This window comes from Eschrichtius robustus, chromosome 3, assembly GCF_028021215.1.
Source record: "Eschrichtius robustus isolate mEscRob2 chromosome 3, mEscRob2.pri, whole genome shotgun sequence".
In the NCBI taxonomy this organism is placed as follows: Eukaryota; Metazoa; Chordata; class Mammalia; order Artiodactyla; family Eschrichtiidae; genus Eschrichtius; species Eschrichtius robustus.
In genome coordinates, this window is record NC_090826.1 from 88,686,581 (window position 1) to 88,709,141 (window position 22,561).

The 22,561-nt window shown below is 37.0% G+C and overlaps 1 protein-coding gene across 1 annotated transcript; it reads left to right on the top strand.

Moving 5' to 3' along the window:
• Positions 1-22,220, top strand: RTCA (RNA 3'-terminal phosphate cyclase). Its single transcript, XM_068540402.1, has 11 exons — positions 1-256; positions 355-455; positions 2,063-2,206; positions 4,638-4,761; positions 7,920-7,978; positions 9,443-9,584; positions 9,949-10,073; positions 11,007-11,065; positions 17,171-17,265; positions 18,428-18,532; positions 21,839-22,220. Exons 1-11 carry the CDS (start codon positions 212-214, stop codon positions 21,938-21,940), a joined length of 1,101 nt encoding a protein of 366 aa, XP_068396503.1. The 5' UTR covers positions 1-211; the 3' UTR covers positions 21,941-22,220.
• The last annotated feature ends 341 nt before the right edge of the window (positions 22,221-22,561 follow it).

Sequence of the window (22,561 nt, forward strand, 5' to 3'; positions counted from 1 at the left end):
TGTGGGCCGGGTGAACCCGGCTTCTGCACGCAGAGCGGCTTGGTTTGGGTCGGGCGTTCCCGGAGCCGGCGCGTCCTCCGCATTTACGTGGAGCCCGCGGCCCCAAGCGAGGACCGCGCCTCCGGAGCTGCGGGGCAGGATCCCGCGTCTCCTCTTCCTCCCGCTCGGGCCGAGGCTGAGTCGCGGCTGGCCCGGCCCCAGGACGCCCCCCATGGCGGGCCCGCGGGTCGAGGTGGACGGCAGCATCATGGAAGGGGTGAGTGCCGAGCCCGAGGCCTGGCGGGTTGCGGCTGCCGCCCGGGGTGCGGCACAGAGCTTGCCCATCTGATGTTCTCTCTCTTCTCTCCGCACCAGGGCGGGCAGATCTTGAGGGTGTCTACGGCTCTGAGCTGTCTCCTGGGCCTCCCCTTGCGGGTGCAGAAGATCCGAGCAGGCCGCAGCACCCCGGGCCTTAGGTAAATCGGGGAGCCAGGCGGCGGGACTGGAGGGTGGAGAGCGGGCTGGGGGCTCGGGGCGGGGGACAGGCCATTGGGGGATGGGGGACGGGTCTTGGGGCTGGGAATCTGGAGCCCGACGGTGATGCTGGGAAGATCCGCCGGCCCCAGGGTTGAGGACTCTGCAGCCGGGCCGCCGGGCCGCGGGACGGTGTTTCGGGCTGGGCGGTTAGCCGTAGCCGGGCTTGTGCGCCCTTGAAAGTTTCAAGGGGCAAGTTCAGAAAATAGGCCCATGTTTTCTCTATTTGGCTAGAGTTGTCTCGTTTCCTAATGAGTTATCTTTTAAACGGTTTCCCCACCTCATCGAGCATTCCAAGTACCCGGAGAGCTCGTAGCAGCGGGCAAGGTAGATCAGGGCAGAACAGGCTCTAGGGCCGGAGGAAACCCCACTTTTTAACCAGTGCATTTTCTGCTGCCGCACGTTTTAGTCTCATAAGGACCCTGAGATGTGTCATTCCAGCTTTCATTCAGACCTCTAGGAAGCTGTGGATACGACCAGGATTATCAGTTGTAGGAGAGGGAAAAGTGTTGACAGTTGACCTTGTTTCTTCTGTCTGGGAAGCTAGGCATGCCACTATTTTAAGTGTCAGGTATATGCACCCTTTAGAAGAGGATCCAGGGGGAAGACAGACTGATTCCTTGTACTTGTATTTTGTATATATTTCATTCTAATGGATCAGCTATCTCTTAGTCTCTTATCCACATTCCATGTTGAAATTATTAAAAGGCAATTACTGATATGTGTGAACAGTAATTCTCTGTCACAGCAGTAGTTTGCAGTAACCCATTTCACCAATAGGGAAATTAATTCATTAAGGCTGTGTGAGGTATTTTATTAGTTTGTTAGGGCTGCCATAACAAAATACCACAGACTAGGTGGCCTAAACAACAGAAATTTATTTTTGCACAATTCTGGAGGCTGGAAGTCCAAGATCAAGGTGCTGGTAGGGTTGGTTTCCTCTGAGGGCCATAACGGAAGATTCTGTTTCAGGCCTCGCCCCTTGGCCTGGAGGTGACCACCCTCTTGCCCCCTCTTCCCATGCTCATCCCTCTGTGCATGTGCACCCCTGGTATGTCCTAATCTTCTCTTTTTGTAAGGACACCAGTGAGAGTGGGTTACAGCTCACTCTAACTGCCTCTTTTAACATAATCATCTCTTCAGAGGCCCTGTTTCTAAATACAGTCACATTGTGAGATACTTGAACATATGAATTTTAGAGGAACACAGTTCAGCCCATGCAGGTATCATAGATTATTCAGTGAAATGCAAGTGAGACTGGTGGCACTTAGATAGTTTTATTAGTTTTCCTCTTTTGCATACTTCTAATTTGCAACAATATTATCAGCATATATGTTTATAGTTAAAATAACTGGTCTGGAAGGAACCCTTAAAATAATGCCTACCAGCAGGTAGCCTACGTGCATAAAAAGCCAGAAGGAAGCTCTGGCACTTACTATGGTTAGAGCTTGCTGTTTTCTTGCCATTGAAGTTTTGCAAATGTGTCATAAAAAGTGGGGATATAGGCAGTCTGAATGCACACGTTTTGATGCAGTATTATGACCTGAAGGCCTCAGCATTTATCTGGACTGGAAATGATTCGAGATTTCTGTGATGGGCAACTGGAGGGGGCAGAAATCGGCTCAACAGAAATAATGTTTACGCCAGAGAAGATCAAAGGTGGAGTCCACACAGCAGATACCAAGACAGCAGGGTATGTGTCTCTTACATTCCATTTAAGTATGGGTTTCGGAATTAGACCTGGATGCACATGCAGGTACTACCACTTACTGGACAAGTGGCTTAACCTCTTTGAAGCTTTAGTTTCCTCACTTTTAAAATGGAGATAAAACACTTACCTTTCAGGGTTAGAGACTGTGTAAAGTTTCAGATACCTAATTGCTTCCTAATTCTAGCTATTGCTATACCTATCTAGAATTTTCTCACATGTGTAGTATAGCATATTTGTTTCTTTAGTTTTATCACTTAGAAAATGAATATCTGAAAACAACCGTAGCTTCATGCTCTATAGTGATAGTAGTCTTTGTGGTGTAGCATATTTAGTTCTTGGCTTACAGCAAATTATGAGCCATCTTCTACTTTTAGTCTAGGTATTTTTGTTATCCTTTAATAGATACTTACACAACCCTATTTAGAAATTTTTATATATGATCTTGGCTTTTTCTCCCCATTGAAAACTGGATATTTAACAATTAAATTGAGCCTTTATCCCGTTCCAAGAATCCCTCCTTTTATTGATAAAACATGGAGAGCAATTTTTGTGTCTTCTGTGTTATTGGCTGATTGTTATTGTAAGCAGCATCCTTTTACCAAAATCCTATCCATTTACTAGGAAATTTGGTAAAGTAAGAAATAGTACTGTAAACCCAATGCCAGTTTGTTTCAGAAATGACTGTTTCAAAAAATTATGATTTTTTTTAGCTTAAAATGTTTAGTGACGATTGAGATTTGAGTTATGATGTGAATAGAGTTCTGCTAAAAGGGGCTTGCTGCTAGGCCTAAGGTGAAGTTTGCCAAATGAGAACTTTCTTAAGGGGATTAAAGCATTTTGAGGTATCTTTATAGTGAGCTTATTATTTTGGGCATTCTCTGGTACAAAATGGGGGAAAAAGTTATAGTTAATCAGCTATCTAAAAATTAACTAACACAGAATCATAGAATTTTGAAGCTACAGGAGAGAAGGTAGAAACCATGTGTTCCAACCCTTTCTCCACTTTGTGAATGAGAGAGTGAAGACCCTCTGGTGTTAAGTGATTAACCAGAGGCGATAGAGTCAGGGTCAGAGCTAGAATTAGAATCTAGGCCTTCTGGATTCTAATCCACTAGAACGTATGGGCAGTGAGTTTAAAGTTGATAATCCAGCTCCATTCAGTAGACTCAAACAAGCTTGTTCCTAGTACGAAAACACATCTTATTTATTTGAATTCTAACATTTTCATCCCTAACTGTGATTACAGTACCATGTGTTTTCTCATGTCTACCTTTGTCTTTGCATTTCCTTACTCTTCTAAAATTAAGGTTTTCTTTAGTCTTCTTAGAATCTGATTTTATTGAATGGAAGAGAGACACTTGAACTGTGTTGGGTTTCTCAGGGAATAAACAGAAGTTCAGTAGTTATAAACCTATGGTTTATAGTAAACTGAACATTTCCAGGTTTTTTTCACTTGCTCCTAGGCTCAATTCCTGAGAACAGGGATTATATTGTATGCATTTTCTCTTACAGTGCCTAACACATTATACAGTCAATAAATATTTACTGAGTTAATGAAATGCATTGTCAGTGATAGAGACTTGTCTAATTCAGTACACATGCATCATTGCTATAAGAAAGTTAAGTAAAGGCTGTCTTTTGGTATGTAGAGGCTATGTTGCACTCCTTTTCAAACTACAGTCTATGTATTAATATGATTGTTTTCCCTTGACTTTGGAGAAGGGAGATAACAGCTCATTTAGGAATTCTGACTGTTTCATTTTATAAAATGCTACATATTCTATAATTATTTCTTATGATTTCTCACATTATTTGACTATAAGGACCAAACAGAGGTGAGTTATGGTAAGGATTATCTCCTTAACAGTTTTTTCCATGTAAAATATTTGGCATCAGTCTTTGTAAAACATTACTCTATCATTACCACAAATGCCACGATAGTAGGAACTGTGTCTTAATATCTGGAACGATGCCTTGTGCATGGTGGAGACTCAGATACAATCATTGGAATATTTCTAGACCTTGATGGTTTTGAATGCATTTTCATAAACTGTTACTTTTAAGAATCCTTTTATAAAAACATTGTAAAGATGCTTTAATTTAAATTTTTTTTTTACTTCTTTGTAACATAAAGAAAAGTGTTAGAACTTACCTAAGATCACACAGCTAATGTATTTAGTATTGGATTCAAACCCAGATTTGCTTATCATTTAAGGCCAGTTCCTTCTACTGCGAAATACTAATCGGATGTTATCATTCAGTCACTGGAGTGTTTTTTAACTTTAAACTTGAGGGCGTGTGCCTGCCTTCTCAGTTGTCTGTGCTTCAGCTAATGGTGATATGTAGTAGTAATGTCTCTTTCTTGACACTTTAAAAAGAAAATGCAGCTAAGCCTGTTCTGCCTTCTCCTTAGGAGTGTATGCCTCTTGATGCAGGTCTCAATGCCCTGTGCTCTCTTTGCTGCTTGTCCATCAGAACTTCGTCTGAAAGGTGGAACTAATGCTGAAATGGCACCGCAGATTGATTACACAGCCATGGTAAGGGCTTTTGTTGCTGTTGATAAACTAAGATGATTTCACATAGTCTTCTGAATCTCCATTCTCTATTTAAATATATCCTGAGTGTTTTTGTGTACATAGCTGTTTAATTTCTTAATGGTGTCTGGTTCTGTTGTGGGAGAGGATAATTATTTTAGTTTGTGTGTTGTATCTTAGAACTGTGCTCATAGTGAATTCTTTAAAAAGCCTCAGTTATTATATACATTATATTACTTATAATGTATATATATTATATTGCTTATCATATAAGTCTGTTATTTTCTGAATACAGGGATCATGATTTGGAAGAAAAACTCAAAGTAAGAATTAAATACTATGTTTGACAGGATTGGTGAGGATGTGGAGAAATTGGAACGCTTGCACACTGTTGATGGGAATGCAAAACGATGCAACAACTGTGGAAAACAGTATGGAGGTTCCTCAAAAAAATTAAAAATACAACTACGATATAATCCAGCAATCCCACTTCTAGGTATTGTCCTAAAGAGTTGAAATCAGAATCTCCAAGAGATATTAGCATTCCCATGTTCATTGCAACACTATTCATAATAGCCAAGATGTGGAAACAACCTAAATGTCCATTGATGGATGAAAGGATAAAGAAAATGTGGTATATACATACAATGGATTACTATTTAGCCTTAAAAAAAAAAAGAAATTCTAGAATATGTGACAACACAGTTGAACTTTGAGGACATTGTGCTAAGTGAAATGAGCCAGTCACATAAAGACAGTACTGGCATGATTCCACTTATATAAGATATCTAAAGTAGTCAAATTCATGGAATCAAAGAATGGAATGCTGGTTAGGGGAAGGGGGAAATTGGGGAGTTAATAATCATCAGACATAAATTTTCAGTACAGTAAGATAAATGAGCTCTAGAGATCTGTTGTACACATTGTAACTATAGTCAACAATATTCTGTTGTACTCTTAAAATAAATCTCATGTTAAATATTCTTACCACAATAAAATAAAATTTTAAAAAATAATTAAATACCATGTTTTGACTGTAAATTTTTAGAATGATAAAATTCAGTATTGGCATGCTTATACAACTAGTGGGAGAGAAAAGTGGTATCATCTTTTTTTCTCCAGGTTTATTGAGGTGTGGTTATTTATACTAAAATTCACCGTTTGTAGTGTACAGTTCTGTGATTTCTGATGTATGATTGTGAACCAGCCACCACAATCAAGATAGAGAATTACTGTAGAAAATTCCGTTATCCCTCTTTGTAGTCAATCCCACCCCTCCACCCTTGGCAATCAATGATCTGTTTTCTCTCATAGTTCTGCCTTTTTTTCAGAATGTCATATAAAAGAATAATACTGTATATAGCCTGTTGAGTCTGTTTTTTTCACTTATAATACATCTGGTTAGGGGAGAGTAGGATGGGGGAGGGATGGATTGGTAGTTTGGGATTAGTAGATGCAAACTACTATAATAAATGAAACTATAATAGAATGAATAAACAACAAGGTCCTACTGTGATAGACCATAATGGAAAAGAATATGAAAAAGAATGCATATGTATGTATAACTGAATCATTTTTTTAAAATAAATAAATAAATAAATAAATTTATTGCCTCCTTGGGTCTTCGTTGCTGCATGCAGGCTTTCTCTAGTTGCGGCGAGCAGGGGCTACTCTTTGTTGTGGTGTGCAGGCTTCTCATTGCGGTGGCTTCTCTTGTAGCGGAGCATGGGCTCTAGGCCCGCGGGCTTCAGTAGTTGTGGCACGTGGGCTCAGTAGTTGTGGCTCGCGGGCTCTAGAGCACAGGCACAGTAGTTGTGGTACACGGGCTTCGTTGCTCCGTGGCATGTGGGATCTTCCCGGACCAGGGTTCAAACCCTTGTCTCCTGCATTGGTAGGCAGATTCTTAACCACTGCGCCACCGGGGAAGTCCCATAACTGCATCATTTTGCTGTATACTAGAAATTAACACAACATTGTAAATCAACTATACTGTAATAAAATAAATTTTAAAAAATACGTCTGAGAGTCATCCATGTTGCTTGTATCAGCAATAAAAGCTAAGTAGTGTTCTAGTATATGGATGTTTATCAGTACCAGTTTATCCGTTCATCAGTTGAAGGACATTTGGACTGTTTCCAGTTTTTGGCAAGTATGAGTAAGCCACTATAAACACATACAGGTTTTTCTGTCTGAACATAAGTTTTTATTTGTCTTGGGTAAATACCTACAGAGGGGTTGCTCAGTTGTAATCATAAGTTTATGTCTACCTTTATTGAGAAACTGCCAAATTGTTTTGGCATACAATGTGGCTGCATTGTTTTGCATTTTCACCAGCACTGTAGGAGAGTTTCAGCTCTTCTTCATCCTCCCCAGCGCTTGATAGTCTCAGATTTCAGTTAAAAATGTTTTTGCCATTTTAATAGGTGGTACAGTCTTTTAAAATTCAGTTTGATAGTATGTATAATGAAAGTTAAAGTTAATCTCTCTTCACCTAGTAATTCCACTTCAAGGAAATGACCCTAATTAAATATTGTGAAATGCAGCAAAAGATAATGTTAAAGGTATTGGAGCAGAGCATTATATACTATAATTATTGTTATATAATATATATAATTATGTAATAATGAAAACTTGGACAGTGGTTAGGTAAATTATGCTAGAATGCCATGAAGTCATTCAAGTATTTTTTAGGAGGAATTTTATAATGTTGGGAAGATGCTTTTGTTTATAATGTTAAATGGGGAAAAATGTATAAAACGTTGTATATGCAGTGAGATTTCAACTATATAAAAAAAAATTGAGAACGCAGAATGGAGTGCTATTCAACACCCCCTAATTTCTTATGGTACATTATATTGAGAAGGTTAGGAAATACTGGCCTCTGGAGTTAAAAACTGCTAGGATCAAGTATGCTGAGTTCTGATTTTTTTTCTTTTTCATTAGATAGACTTGCACAGCTCTGATTAATTAAATGTTAAACTTTTAATTTTAGCTACATGTCAATTATTTTATTTGAAAAATAGAACTAGCCTACACATTTTTATATCACTGTTTATCCATGGTGCCTCGTTACTACTTCAGTGCAGAGCACTTTTGTTTACTAAATATACTTGTTGACAGTGAATATTGGTGATTAAAGTAACAGTAAACTGATTTTTCAGGTTTTCAAGCCAATTGTTGAAAAATTTGGTTTCACATTTAATTGTGACATTAAAATGAGGTAAGTTACTTATTTCTTAACCCTTTGACCCACTACTTGTGCTAAAAATAGTGGAAAAGTTAGATCTTGGAGAACTGTCATTCCGTAACCCACTTAATACATATCTTATAGGAAATAATAGTACTTCGTGGCTTAAAAACAATAAGCAGCAGAGGCATGGGGACTTGAAAGGGAATTGCTACACTGAGGCACCTTCCTATCTAGAATTATCCATGCTCACCACAGACAGAATGCTCACTGTGTGCGGACAACTGGAATGGGCACTGCAGGGTCGTAAAAGGGATTCTCTTCCACAGAGCAACCAGAATTATTTTTCTAAGAGACACGTTGGGCATTCAGGTTATTTCTCTGTAAGGCTTCCCTTCCCTCTGTAAGGCCACATAATAAAAAGGCCATATTTCTTGGTGTGGCATTTAAGTGATTTGCAATCTTATTCCAATTTACTTTTCTAGCTTTATTCTCCCTCCCCTCCATATATTCTAACTACATGATTGCTGCCATTCCCTAAACATACTTTGTGCCTTCAGACTTCCATATCTTTGTTCATGTTTTTCTTCCCCTGCTCTCCTAAAAATTGGAAATCCTACATTTTCTGAAAATGAAACTTGTAATTTCTTATGTGAATTGTCAGTGGTTGTGCCTCAGTTGGAGTTCCTATTTACATCTGTCTTGTAGTCCTCCTTACAGCCTGGCTTGTGTCCTAGTAGATTATATGTGGAGCCCCATCTTACCAGGTGGGGAGTTCTTTGTGGACAAGAGCATTGCCATTCTCATCTGTGTGTTCTCAGCATCTCTGTAGAATAAGTGACACTAAATATTTGAGTTAAAATTTTATTAGTGGTTCAGCTACTAAATATTCATCATATATTTATTGAGCACCTACTATGTGCCAGACATTGTTTTAGGCACTGGAATATAGCAGGAACAAAATAGACCAAGCTCCTACCATTAAGTAGTTTAAGTCTAAAACAGCACTGTTGAATAGAACTTTCTGTACTGAGGGAAATGTTCCCTATCTGTCCAGGATGGTAGTCACTTGATACATATGACTATTGAGCACTTGAAATGTGGCTAGTAGGATTGGGGAGCTAAGATTTAAATTTTATTAAATTTAAATTTAAATAGAGAATTCCCGGGTGGTCCAGTGGTCAGGACTCTGTACTTTCACTGCTGAGGGCGTGGGTTCAATCCCTGGTCAGGGAACTAAAATCCTGCAAGCTGTGTGGCCTAAATAAATAAATAAATAGATTTTTTAAAAAAAATAGATTAATTAATTAATATTTATTCATTCACATGTAGCTTGAGTCTACCATATTGGACAACACAGATCTAAAACATTATTTGGAAGTTTCAAACATGAATTATGTAGTTGGATATCACTCATATGTTATTTTATTGTAAATATTGAGCTTTTTTTTTGTTGTGCAATCAGTTTATTTGAGTATTTATGATACTTTTTCATAGGGGCTACTACCCAAAAGGAGGTGGTGAAGTGATTATCCGAATGTCACCAGTTAAACAGTTGAACCCGATAAATTTAACTGACCGTGGCTCTGTGACTAAGATATATGGAAGAGCTTTTGTTGCTGGTGTTTTGCCATTTAAAGTAAGTTATCTAATTCACTTTACTGTATACTTGAAACTAACACAACATTGTAAATCAACTATACTCCAATAAAAATTTAAAAAATAAAGTAATAAAAAATAAAGTTGTCTAGATGATCTTAGAAGTGTATGCATGTCTTGATAAGTATTATATCATCTAAATTTTGAAATTGAAAGAACTTAATTTTTAGATAAATCTTTTCATTAAAAATTTTTCTTAAAATTCTGTGTTCTCTACCATTGAAAATTGTGTTTTTATATGATGCATGTAAAAGTTATTAATTATATGTCTTTGAAGGCTTGAAAGCAATTGTCAAAATAATCATTAATTTATTTTATTCTATTTTTTTGTCTTGCCAAAATAGGTAGCAAAAGATATGGCAGCGGCAGCCGTAAGATGCATCAGAAAGGAAATTAGGGATCTGTATGTTAACATCCAGCCTGTTCAGGAACCTAAAGACCAAGCTTTTGGCAATGGAAATGGAATAATGTGAGACAATATACTTTTTCCTAGATGTTGGTTGAGAGAGCCCTGAAATAATTATTCTATTTTAATTAAAGATTTGTCTTTTTTTTTTTGTTTGTTTAAATTTGTAGTTTTAAGAAGATATATTTTTAAGGGCATTCCTACCTAAAACAACAGTATGATGAATTATGATGATTATTTTATTCTGAATTTTTTTTCTGAGGATGGTTTACCTTTTATTACATTATAAGAGCCTTTTTGTTTATATAGCGAACTTAAATGTTTAAGCTAATCAGAAGTTAGCCTTTGAAGATGATCCTAAGAGAAATATTTCCATTTGCTTTTCTATATCTCAAATGTGAAATCAGTTTACAAGTAAATATTAGATATGGCGAAGATCTATTTAACAAAGAAATATAGTATATTAATCCATTTAGTAGTTATTGATTTAAGTGTTATAAAAATGCTTTAATTAATATTTTTGAAGAATAAAAGTATCTTTTGTGGATATTTAAATTTAAGCTCTCTTTTCCAGATTTTCTATTAAAGGGTTTAAAGTAAATGCATTTTCTTTGTATGACAGTACTATCTAAAAACTATAAAACAAAACCAAACATCTCTGTAGAAGGACCTTTTCATTTAAGAGAATGAGTGCAGTATGCCTTTGAAATGGTACCACTTAGTGCTGATGACAAGACTTCTGGGAGGGCCATTCCTTACCTGTGAGTGGATTAGAATCTACTGTGACTTCTTGTCCGAAGTGCTGAAAGATACTCATACCCTGGTGAAGATGGAGAATGCTAATCATGCTGCTCTCTATGAAGACTTTCACTTTTGTAATATACTAGCCAGATCTAATTCTGCTTATTTAATAGTCACTGTTCTCCTGTGTTATATTTGCATGTAATTTTGGAATATTTATAGCATAGATAGTAATACTTTTTTTTCCCTATATAGCATTATTGCTGAGACATCCACTGGCTGTTTGTTTGCTGGATCATCGCTTGGTAAACGAGGTATAGCTAAATGAAGGGGGTCCACTGTTCCCATTGCTAGTGTACAATTCTTTAATTATCTGTCAAGATTAGGATGTTGTAGAATGATGGATAACAAGTTTGAAAGGATATGGTTAACTGGTTCTGTGTTAGAGTCAATTAAATTTTCAGTCTTTCCCCCAACTTTATACTTTTAAAATTTTCAAACTTATAGAAAAGTTGAATGATTAGTGAATATCCATACACTGTTTGCCTAGATTCACTGGTTATGAACATTTAGCTACGTGTTGTGTGTGTTTCTGAACCGTCTCTATGCAAGTTTGCAGGTACCAAGTCTCACCCCTGAATACTGCAGCGTGTCCATCCAAAGAATAATATCTGCATAATCACATTACCATTTTTATACCCAAAGAATCTGTCTATTATATATGTATATTTTTTTAAGATTTTTTTTTTGATGTGGACCATTTTAAAGTCTTTATTGAATTTGTTACAATATTGCTTCTGTTTATATTTTTTGGCTTTTTGGCGGTGAGGCATGTGGGATCTTAGCTCCCTGACCAGGGATTGATCCCGCACCCCCTGCATTGGAAGGTGAAGTCTTAACCACTGGACTACCAGGGAAGTTCCCTGTCTATTATATTCAGACATAACCAGATGCCTCCAAAATATTCTTTAGAGCAATATGGGGTTTTTTGTTTGCTTGCTTCTTTGTTTTTGAGCACACACAGCATTTGTTTGTCATGTCTGTTTAGTTTTTTTTTTTTGTTTTAAACCACAGAATAGTCTCTTCACCTTTTTTTTCCTTTCATGATATTTACATTTTGAAAAGTCCAGGCCATTTTCTCATAGGATTTTCCACAGTTTGAATTTGCCTGATTATCTCATGATTAGATTTGTTCAGGTTAAACATTTTTAGTAAGAATATTACACAGGTGATTTTGTGTGCATTCTATTGTATCACATCAGGGTGCACGTAATGTCAGTGTGCCCTTTATCAGTACAGCTGACTGATCACTTGGTTAAGGTGGTGTACTCCAGGTCTGTCTGCTATAAAGGTTCCTTATTTATTTATTTATCTACCTACCTATCTACCTACCTGTCTGTCTGTCTGTCTGCCTGTCTATCTATCTACCATGCTTCGCAGCATGTGGGATCTTAGTTCCTCGACCAGGGATTGAATCCGTGCCCCTTGCAGTAGAAGCACGGGGTCCTAACCACTGGACCACCAGGGAATTCCCCCTTTTCCCTTTATAATTAATAAATACTCTGGGATAATACTTTGACACCATCTGATTATCCTATCTCAATACAACTTTCATCCAGTGGTTTTAGCATCTGTTGATGGTTCTTCCCTGCATCCGTTATTACAGTGTTGATTTCAAAATACTGAATGTTTTTGTGAAAGGGAAATTTCTGTAGTATTTGGTATATTTGGGAGAGTAGATACATGTATGCCTCTGTTGGTTCGTATTTAAAGTTACTTTTGCCATTGAGGCAACTTCTAATTGAACTTTTCACTGTTTGTGTGGCAGTTGATTGCTTTATTCCTACTTTGTAGCATCTTTAAAAGATGCTTACTCTCGCTATGCCATTTAACCACATTATTACTGCTGAATACAAAAAAACCAGGTAATTTTAGTCTACTCAGTTGGTTGATCTAGATACAGTTGGGTGTCAAATCTAACCAGTGTGATAGAATAGGTAAAGTCAACACCTTTGGTTGACTGGACATAAATGAATTCTGTTTAAAACCGTGCTGTTCAGTGTGTGGTTGGCAGACAGGTAGCATATTGGCATCATCTGGGAGTTTGCTGGAAATACCGATTTTGGGGCCCACCTCATGTATCAGATTAGAATCTTTGGGAGTGGGGCCCAGGAATCTGTTCGAACAAGCTCTCTAAGGTATTATAAAATTTGAGAAATAGTGATCAAAAGCATATATTTAGTGTATACTCATTACTTGTTAGGTGCGGTGAGGAATCAACACGGATCAGTGAGCCACTACATGCAATATCTTTAAGTCTTGAGAGGGCAAAGATAATGCAAAATATAAAGCAGAGACTAGGACCCTATGTTACAAGTAGTAAGTGCTTGGCAGGCATTGGGTGGAATGTGAGTTCAGTTTGTTTGTATTATCGTTGGGTACCAAGATGTGCCAGGTACTATATATGAAGGATTCAGAAGTAAGAGCCACCGTTTCTGCCTCCTGGCTTAGTCTGGCAGAGGAGACAGACCAGTGCTGCGATTGTTCTATCCCCAGGGCACCATAGGAACACAGGAGAAGAAGAGCTCATTCTTTGGGGGCTGACTGACCTCAAATCTGTCTTGTGCCATTCAGTGATCCTCCAGTGGGTTCTGTAGATAAGTAGAAGTTAGCCAGATAGAAAAGTGAGAGCTAAGGAAGAAGGACAAAGGAAAGTGCTGACATAAAAGTGTAGTTCTGTGTTTGGGCAACTAGAACCATAGGTGATGAGTACAGGATCTGGGTCAATGCAGAGACTGAGGTTAGAGAGGTCAACAGATTTTTGAAGGGCTTTATAGGCCATATAAAGGAGTTTGGGTTTCATCCTGAAAACATAAAGATTTTAAAGAGGGATGTAATTCCAGGTCTTTGGAAGTAAGTCTGATAGCTGTGTAGAGGATTAGAGGAAAACCATAGTGGAGGCAGGAAGACAAGAGTCTGTTACAGCAATTCAGGTCAGAAATGGTGAGGACCTACACCAAGGAATGCAGGGACTGAGTCTAGAGAGATGAGTACTGATATAAGGGTATTTAGGAGGGTGAATAGACAATTTGGTGATCAGCTGGAAATGGGGGGTGAGAGATGCAGTGTAATGACCTTCTAGATTTCTAACTTGGGTAACTGGAAATACTTAAAACTTGTGAATATGGGAGGTCGTTAGTTTGCCAGGGTAGATGATAGTTTTGGATATGTTGCATTGACATCATAAATGGTCCGTTACTCTGTTATGAGCAATACTTGGAATTAACTTTACTGCCAGCCCTGAAAAACTTTCTTTCCTAATATTCCATAAACATTTTTTTTCACTTTGTCACATGAGACAGTTTTTACTTTGAAGTTGTCTTTGGACAACGCGCATGTAGAATGCACAGTACTTATTTTTAGACTTATAGTGGTAGGAGGGAATAGAGGATAGAGCAGCATACTTACTGAGGTTGCCTGACTCCTTCTGGTGCCTGCCCTTGTTTCCTGTCAGGCAGTTAAGTCAAAGGAGATGTCATTAGCAAATACAAAGACCTTGGGGTCTTCTCTCTTAGTCTAAGTAGTCTATATATTAAGCATCTCAGAGAATGTGATGGATCCCAATATCCAGATCCCCTTTTTATTTCAGATTTAAATTAACTAGAAAATTACTAGACTCTGAATCCTAATGTTTAAGCGTTATTATCAGAAGCAACATTGGCTGGTTGTGCACACCACCATATGTATTAGAAGCAGTAAGTTGTAACTAGTCATGCTTTTGTCATTGTCTCAGTTACTAAAACTATTTTGACCTTAGTTTCCTTATCTACTGAGTGAGAGAGTTAGCCTGAAGAATCTCTGAAATCCTTCCAGTTATAACATTCTTTAATCCTGTTGCAAAGGTGAGGTTTGTTTGTGTGTTTTTTTTTTGGAGGGAATCTTGCAGTTTTAGATGGAGGCAGTGCATTATAACAGAGAGCACTAAATTGAGAGCAAGAAGGCCTAAGTTTTGGTCCTATGTCTGTCATTATCTTACATGGTGACTCTGGGCTTTCCTTATCTGAAAAATGAGATTGGACCATTATCTATGTATAAGAATCCCTTCCAACTTTATATGATTGCTGTATGGACAGAATGTATTTGTCTTTACATTGTTGAATATCTGTGTATTCGTTGATTTCTCACCTTCCAGTTAGTGTTCTTTACTATGGGACAAATCAATTTGCTAAGATGAATTATACCTCTGGTTTATCAATCCTGTTTTTTTATGTATGGAAACTGCCTAGCTTGTAGTAAGCACTTTTTTTCCTCCTTCAGTATATGTGGTAATTCATGGCCTCTCTCTGATGCTATAATCAGTCCTCTAGCTTTCTCTGTTCAGCCTGATAACTATTTTATAGTTTTGTCCTTTTAATAAGCTAGAAGAAACCCCAAATCATTGAATATTCATTTTAATTTGTTATAAACCATCAAAATTGAGACCGTTTTAAGAAACCTCTAGAATATCAGAAGAGTATTTGTCAGAAAAGCCTTAAGTTTTCAGAAGAAACTAGGATTTTGCTCTTTTGTTTCGAACATAATACTAATAAGAAAAATTCTCATATTTACTTCATTTTGTTCAGTTGCCACAGACCGCTAGTAATATGTGGTAATTATGTTAGATCCATTCATACCATTATTCGCTCTCAAGGCGGCTGGGTAGGAAGGAATGTGAATGGCTCTGAGAAATACTTTGCCCCTAGGCAGAGAAACCTTGAGAAACCTTAGTGTGTCTACTGCTCTCTGATACTATTGATACAAAGCCAGGAATTCCTTCCTTCTCCTTCGCATCTTCCATGCAAATTTTAGCCATTCTTCAAGGTCTCACCTAAGTCCTTCATGCTCCATGAAACCTTCTCAAGTTATTCTAGAACCTGTAATTTCCTTTTCTGAAATCTCATTGGATATATAGTTTATACCATAGAGATTAGCAGTTACTTATCCTCAAATACTCTTATATATGAGTATTTTCTGATGTCTCCTTAGCAAAGGAACCAGTTTCTATCACTTAGTATGGTACACACATAGTAGGTACTCCATATTAACTATTTTTCTTAATAGCTTATTATGAACCAGTCTTGGTAATAGAAGCTTTATAAATATTATCTCTAATTTTAACAAGTTTGCAACTTAGGTATTATCATCTCCGTCTCCATCTAGAAGAAGGAATGGAAAAGGCAGAGTGGTTTACCCAAGAAGTCAAGATTCATACATATTCCAAACCATTTCATTCAGTCATGTAATGAAATGGTTTGGAATATGTATGAATCTTGCCTGATTGATGTTGTGAAGATAGTTTAATTTGTTATATTATTATAATAATTGCTGTAAGGGAAAAAATGGTTAAAATTTGATTTCCCCTTTTCTGGTAAATTTTATCAAGACATGCATATAGTCAAATGAATTTCCAAATATAAAATAAAATAAAAAATAACCACATTCTCATTTTTCAAAGGACATTTTCATTTGTAGCCAAGGGTTAATTTAGTTTAAAGTAAATAAAAAGAGTCATTTGACATTCCACTACTTCTGATGGACTTATTTTGTATTCAGCATTGTACCAAATATTTGTGGTATGTGTAGAGAAGTAGGAAGTAGAACATGGGAATAAATTTTCTGACTTATTTTCAAAATTAGGTGATACCGGGAAATTCCTTGGTGGTCCAGTGGTTAGGACTCAGTGCTCTCACTGCCAGGGGGCAGGTTCAATCCCTGGTCGGGATACTAAGTTGCTGTGAGCTGCGTGGCACAGTAAATAAATAAATAAATAAATAAATAAATAGTTGAAATTTTAAAGGAATAAAACTTTATAATATTTGATCTGAGAATTTTTATCTGTTCTTCCTTAGATGAAAATTATCTGACTTAAAAAAAAATCCTTTAATTCTAATGCAATCGGCTGCCGACTAATTGTAACATATATGAATTGCAAATTTAAAATTTTGAAATCAAGGTGTAGTGTTATAGGGTCATAACTTAGTTGTAAATTGGTTTTATAGTTAGTACTTCTTTTTTTTGTGTTCTTTGGCCACACCATGTGGCATTCGGGATCTTACTTCTCCGACCAGGGATAGAACCCATGCCCCCTGCAGTGTAAGCATGGAGTCTTAACCACTGGACCTCCAGGGAAGTCCCCCTATAATTAGTACTTCTTAAACAGGGCCAAAGCAGCCTGTTTTTTCTTACACTTGTGCATTTAATAAAATATTTGCATATGCTTAGCTCTCAGAAGATTAAATATACATGAAGATCTTATCCTAAAGGTTGCATTGGGTGAGTTCAGAGGCCTAAAAGATATTACACCAGTGCTAACTGGGATATATTAAACTTTTTGCCTTTTAGTAATTAATTTAGTTTTTTTTACATTGTGCCTGTTGTAGGTGTTAATGCAGACAAGGTTGGAATTGAAGCTGCTGAAATGCTGTTAGCAAATCTTAGACATGGCGGTGCTGTGGATGAGTATCTGCAAGACCAGGTAATGACACTTTTAGGATAAAAACCTTCAAGCCTATTAGATTCAAATACTGGGCAATTAGATTGAATGTAAATTTTAGTCATTGACTTTCAGACACTGATTGGTATGTCCTAGTTCAATCCATTTTTTAGGTATTATTCTGGAATGTATATACCATAAATTTCAGTTCTCATCTTACTTGACCTGGCTACAGCATTTGGCACAATCGAGCACTCCTTCCTTCTTGAAATACTTTCTTCGCTTGCTTTCTGAAATACTGTTATTATCTTTGTATCTCGCTAGCCATACATTCTAGTCTCTTTGCCAGTTTGTTACTGTTGTTTGCCTCTTCTCAACTTCTAAATTTTGGAGAGCCCTTGGGCTTAGGCTCACACCTCTTTTGTTTATCTGTATTCAGTCCCTCAGTTATTTTGTACAGTCTCATGGCTTTAGTACCATCTGTATGCTGACAGCTCCTAAATTTATATCACTAGCCCAGACCTTTCTCCTTAACTGCATGCTCATTATATTTCTTATGCCTGTCAGCATCTCTGCTTGGATGTGTCATACACCTCTCAAACTTAACATATCTACTCACATTGAGAAGTGCTAGTGAATATTTCCGAATAAAATCTTTTTATGGTGCACTGTCTTGATAGATTTTCCTTTCTACCCTAGTTTTTTCTCCTTAATAGCAAATCAGATGTCTATGTTTAGAAATGTATTACTCGAGATTTCTTGACCAGTTTCTTCAGACAGTTTTCCTTATGTCTAGTCTCTTCTTTCTTACTAGTCTACACTCCAGTAATTCTGTATTAGTGTATTTATTTATGTGTTAAAATGTTGTAATTCTACAGTATGGAAGAAAGTTTTGTATTGTATGTAATAGCTTGCAAAGATAGTTGGTCTGATTAAATTTATTAACTTTCTATATTCTGAAACATTAATTTTAAAAATCTATATTGAGATCTGCTACTAAGCATTTCTGTGCTACACCACAGACTTTTGGTAACATAGGTTTTGTATCATCTTAAGACTTTTGGAAACCTAAAGAAATAGAAATTCTTTTTTAGCTATGTTGATTTCTAGTATCAATAGTATTTTCATATGGAAAGCAGTAGAATTTTAACCCCAAATATTAGTAAATGTGTAAGAGTTTTCTTCTTGGTTCTTTTTTTAATAGCTGATCATTTTCATGGCATTAGCCAGTGGAATTTCCAGAATAAAAACAGGACCAGTTACGCTCCATACCCAAACGGCTATACATTTTGCTGAACAACTAGCAAAGGTGAGTATTCATCAGAAAGAGTAATTGATTTTCATTTTGGCCAATTTGGAGTCACATTTTAATCAACAGAAAACTTAATAGTAATTGTAATTGCTGTCATTCGGTGAATACTTCCTATGTGGCAGACACTGAGCTCACTCAGAAGTGAAGCTGAGTTGTCTCACTCTGCATGACCATTTTAGGTGGCCATTTATTATTAATCCCATTTTACTTATGAGTCTAGTGAGGCAGAGGAATTAATTGCTCAAGATAGTTTCTTAGTGGCAGGACTGAGCTTTGAGCAAACTGGGAGAGCATACATCTAAGCTCATGTGTGGTAGGTACTGCCTTCCAGTAAGTGAAAATGTTTTAATGGGAACTATAAAATCAAATCACAAGGGATTTGCAGTGGGCTATAAACTTAAATTATTTATATAAAAATTTTAAATGTTTTATTTTATTTTCTTGTGATTTTATTGGGGTAGACTAGAGTATTTGCTGGACTTCTAACATTTACCAGTCCTTTCAGCTTCAGAAAAGTAGATTTATAATTTTTTTTTTTTTAATTTGGCTGCACTGCATGGCTTGTGGGATATTAGTTCCCTGACTAGGGATCGAACCCCGGGCCCTGGCAGTGAAAGCGCTGAGTCTTAACCACTGGACCACCAGGGAATTCCCTAGATTTATAATTTTTAGTGAAAAAGAATTTAACATTGAATAAGCTCATATTTATACCTTTTCTACAGGATTCTTAACTTAAAAAATGTGACATGTATATTTCATCTGAAACTAATTTCTTTATAGAAAATTTAGAAAATAGAGGAAAAAAGCTGTCCCTAACTCCTCCTTGCCAGTAAAACCACTCTTGACGTTTAGGTATTCTCCTCCTCTCTTAAAATTGTTTCTCTTTGCATTTTTTTGCAGTTAATGCATACAGCTTCATTTCTTGCTTTTTTCAGTAATGTGTGGCATATTTCCATTTTACCATAGTCTTTATAATGTAATTTTATAAAATAATATAAAATTTATAACTCAGAATTGTATGAAGGAAGGTGCTGACCTTAAGCATTTTAAAAAATTATAAAAATAATGTACAGTAGTATTAAGAAATTAAGCATTACAGAGGTGTACCAAGCACAAAGCCATGGTTGCCCTACTCCTAACATGTTATTTGTATGATTCTTAATAATATGTACTTTTTTTTTTGTTACTAGAAAGGATAGGTAGATTTTGGTTAAATTGTGGGAAAAGGCTTGATAGGAGGCAAAGGCAAATTGTGTTTGATGTCAAAAGATAGTTAACTGTATTTTTTATTATTCTACTTATGCTGTATTTTGTAACTACTATTTGTCTCCCCACGTAGACTGTGATCTTCTTGATAGCAGAGGCAAGGCTGTATTCATTCTTTTCTTTTTTTTTTAAATTTATTATTTATTTATGGCTGTGTTGGGTCTTCATTTCTGTGCGAGGGCTTTTCTCTAGTTGTGGCAAGCGGGGGCCACTCTTCATCGCGGTGCGCGGGCCTCTCACTATCGCGGCCTCTCTTGTTGCGGAGCACGGGCTCCAGACGCGCAGGCTCAGTAATTGTGGCTCACGGGCCCAGTTGCTCCGCGGCATGTGGGATCTTCCCAGACCAGGGCTCGAACCCGTGTCCCCTGCATTGGCAGGCAGATTCTCAACCACTGCGCCACCAGGGAAGCCCCTCTTTTTTTTTTAAAATAAATTTATTTAATTTATTTTTTGCTGCATTGGGTCTTCATTGCTGCACGCGGGCTTTTTCTAGTTGCAGCGAGCAGGGGCTACTCTTCATTGCGGTACACGGGCTTCTCATTGCGGTGGCTTCTCTTGTTGTGGAGCATGGGCTCTAGGCGCGTGGGCTTCAGTAGTTGTGGCATGCAGGCTCAGTAGTTGTGGCTCGTGAGCTCTAGAGCACAGGCTCAGTAGTTGTGGCACATAGGCTTAGTTGCTGCACGGCATGTGGGATCTTCCCGGACCAGGGATCGAACCTGTGTCCCCTGCATTGGCAGGCAGATTCTTAACCACTGTGCCACCACGGAAGCCCTGTATTCATTCTTTCTACAGTACTTTGCACATAGTAGACACTCACATGTTATTTGAAGTGAATACACAGTGGAAAGGGCCGTGAACTGGAATTTTTAGCTCTGGTTTCTTGTTCAGCTTTGTTGTGTTTTAACTCAGTGATTTGGGGCAAAGGTGCTTCATCAGTCTGTGTCTCAGTGCAGATAATTCATCAGTAAGGTCAGAGAGTGTGCTGTAGTCCCTATGGCTCCTTCCAACTCTAAATTTTTGTAGTTTTCGGTAAGTTTATATATAGGCTAGAAATGATTTCCATAATTGTTACCTGTGTTTCATATTTATATAGTGCTTATAATTTGAGAAAAATATATATACTGTATAAATTGTCTATCTAGCTCAGAATTCAGATTCAGTGTTTATTCATTCAACAGTAATTTTCAGTGTCCAGTGTGTCAGTGCACTGCCACATAATACTGAGACTGGAATAATTTGTAAATATTACAGTTCAACAGGACCTCGGAGTAGTGGTTTTCAAATTGTATTTCAGAGAATCAAAAGGTTTTAGGCATACTTGAAATCCCTTTGTCACAAATTCAGTCAGCCTACTCAGTTGTTTTGATTTTAATTCAGTTTTCTTAGAATGAATACATTTGCTTTTTAAAAAATCATGTTTCCACAATACAATGATAGAGGTCAAATGTTTCAAAGCCAAACTTGAATTAGTTAAGTGAAAAATACAATGTTAAGCCCAATAAAGATCAATGAAGATGTTAGTTGTTACCTCCCTCTACCTTTCTGCTCTGAACTAGGTATTTTAAATAGTATATTTAGGGAATTAAATTAGCAAGAAAATTTGAGGGAATTAAAGGGTATTTTGATACTTGACAAGATAAAAGAAGTATAAATGCTTCAGTGCCATGTTTTAGAAAAATTTTAGGAAGTAAGTAGTGGAGATGCATTATTATTAACAGTTGAGATTTTAAAATTTATATTTGCTTAAGCTGTACTCCTTGGGGGTTCTGATTCAGTGGGTATGGAGTAGGGCCCAGGCTGTATATTCTGACAGAACTCCACAGGTATGTATACCCCTGAACACGGACCATGCTTCTGGAACAGAATATTTTATATCTAGGCCATTGAATTTCTCATGAGTCATTTGGTATTTGTATCTCTAGCTTCTTCAATAAAATGAGTTTGGTATTAACTACTGCCTATTTAAGCTGGAGTTGTGGGCTCGTCCCTCTATCGCTTTTCATATTATTTATATACTAAATTCTCTTCTGGTTTCAGGCTAAATTTACTGTGAAGAAATCAGAGGATGAAGAAGATGCTTCTAAAGACGCTTACATTATTGAGTGCCAAGGAATTGGGATGACAAATCCAAATCTATAGGGTATTTGCCTTTTAAATGATACCTCAATGATGTATTGCACTAATCATTTCATAAATATTATAGAACAATGAATAAGCAGTAACTTATTAAAGGACCTGACTTAAATTTGGAGATGAAGTACAGAAAGTTCTATATTTGCTGAGAATGCTTCGTCCTATTAATCTCACTTTGACTGTCTTCTGAGATAGATAGGGACAGTGAAATTTAAGAGTTGGTGAATATGTATGATAGCTGATTTCAGTATTAAAGTATTGAAATAAAATATTCTTTTCACCTGAAGTGTGTTTTTTTTTTTTGATATAGTATATTAAGTTATGGATGTAGATTTGATCTGTAATTTGTGTATAATTCTAATCACTACTAGAATCTCATGTAAAATTTAATGAGACAACTTTGTACACATGTACTTGCTGTGTCAGCAATAACATTTAATAAGCATTGTCTCATTATATGTATCTTCTTTCTAGTGGGTATTTGGTAGATATTGATTTTGAATCTGTTGAATATGTTGTGAAAGCTAAACAATGAGAATTGCAGAATTTCAACCCTAGTAAATTTGGCCAAATCAGCCCCAGGTATGTTTTTGTTTGGCTTATAGTATTAAAAAAATAATTGCCTTT

Coding starts and splice junctions, on each gene's coding strand:
- RTCA (XM_068540402.1), top strand. CDS start 212: ATGGCGGGCCCGCGGGTCGAGGTGGACGGCAGCATCATGGAAGGG. Junction 257..354: donor ACGGCAGCATCATGGAAGGG/GTGAGTGCCGAG, acceptor TCTCCGCACCAG/GGCGGGCAGATCTTGAGGGT. Junction 7,979..9,442: donor AATTGTGACATTAAAATGAG/GTAAGTTACTTA, acceptor ACTTTTTCATAG/GGGCTACTACCCAAAAGGAG.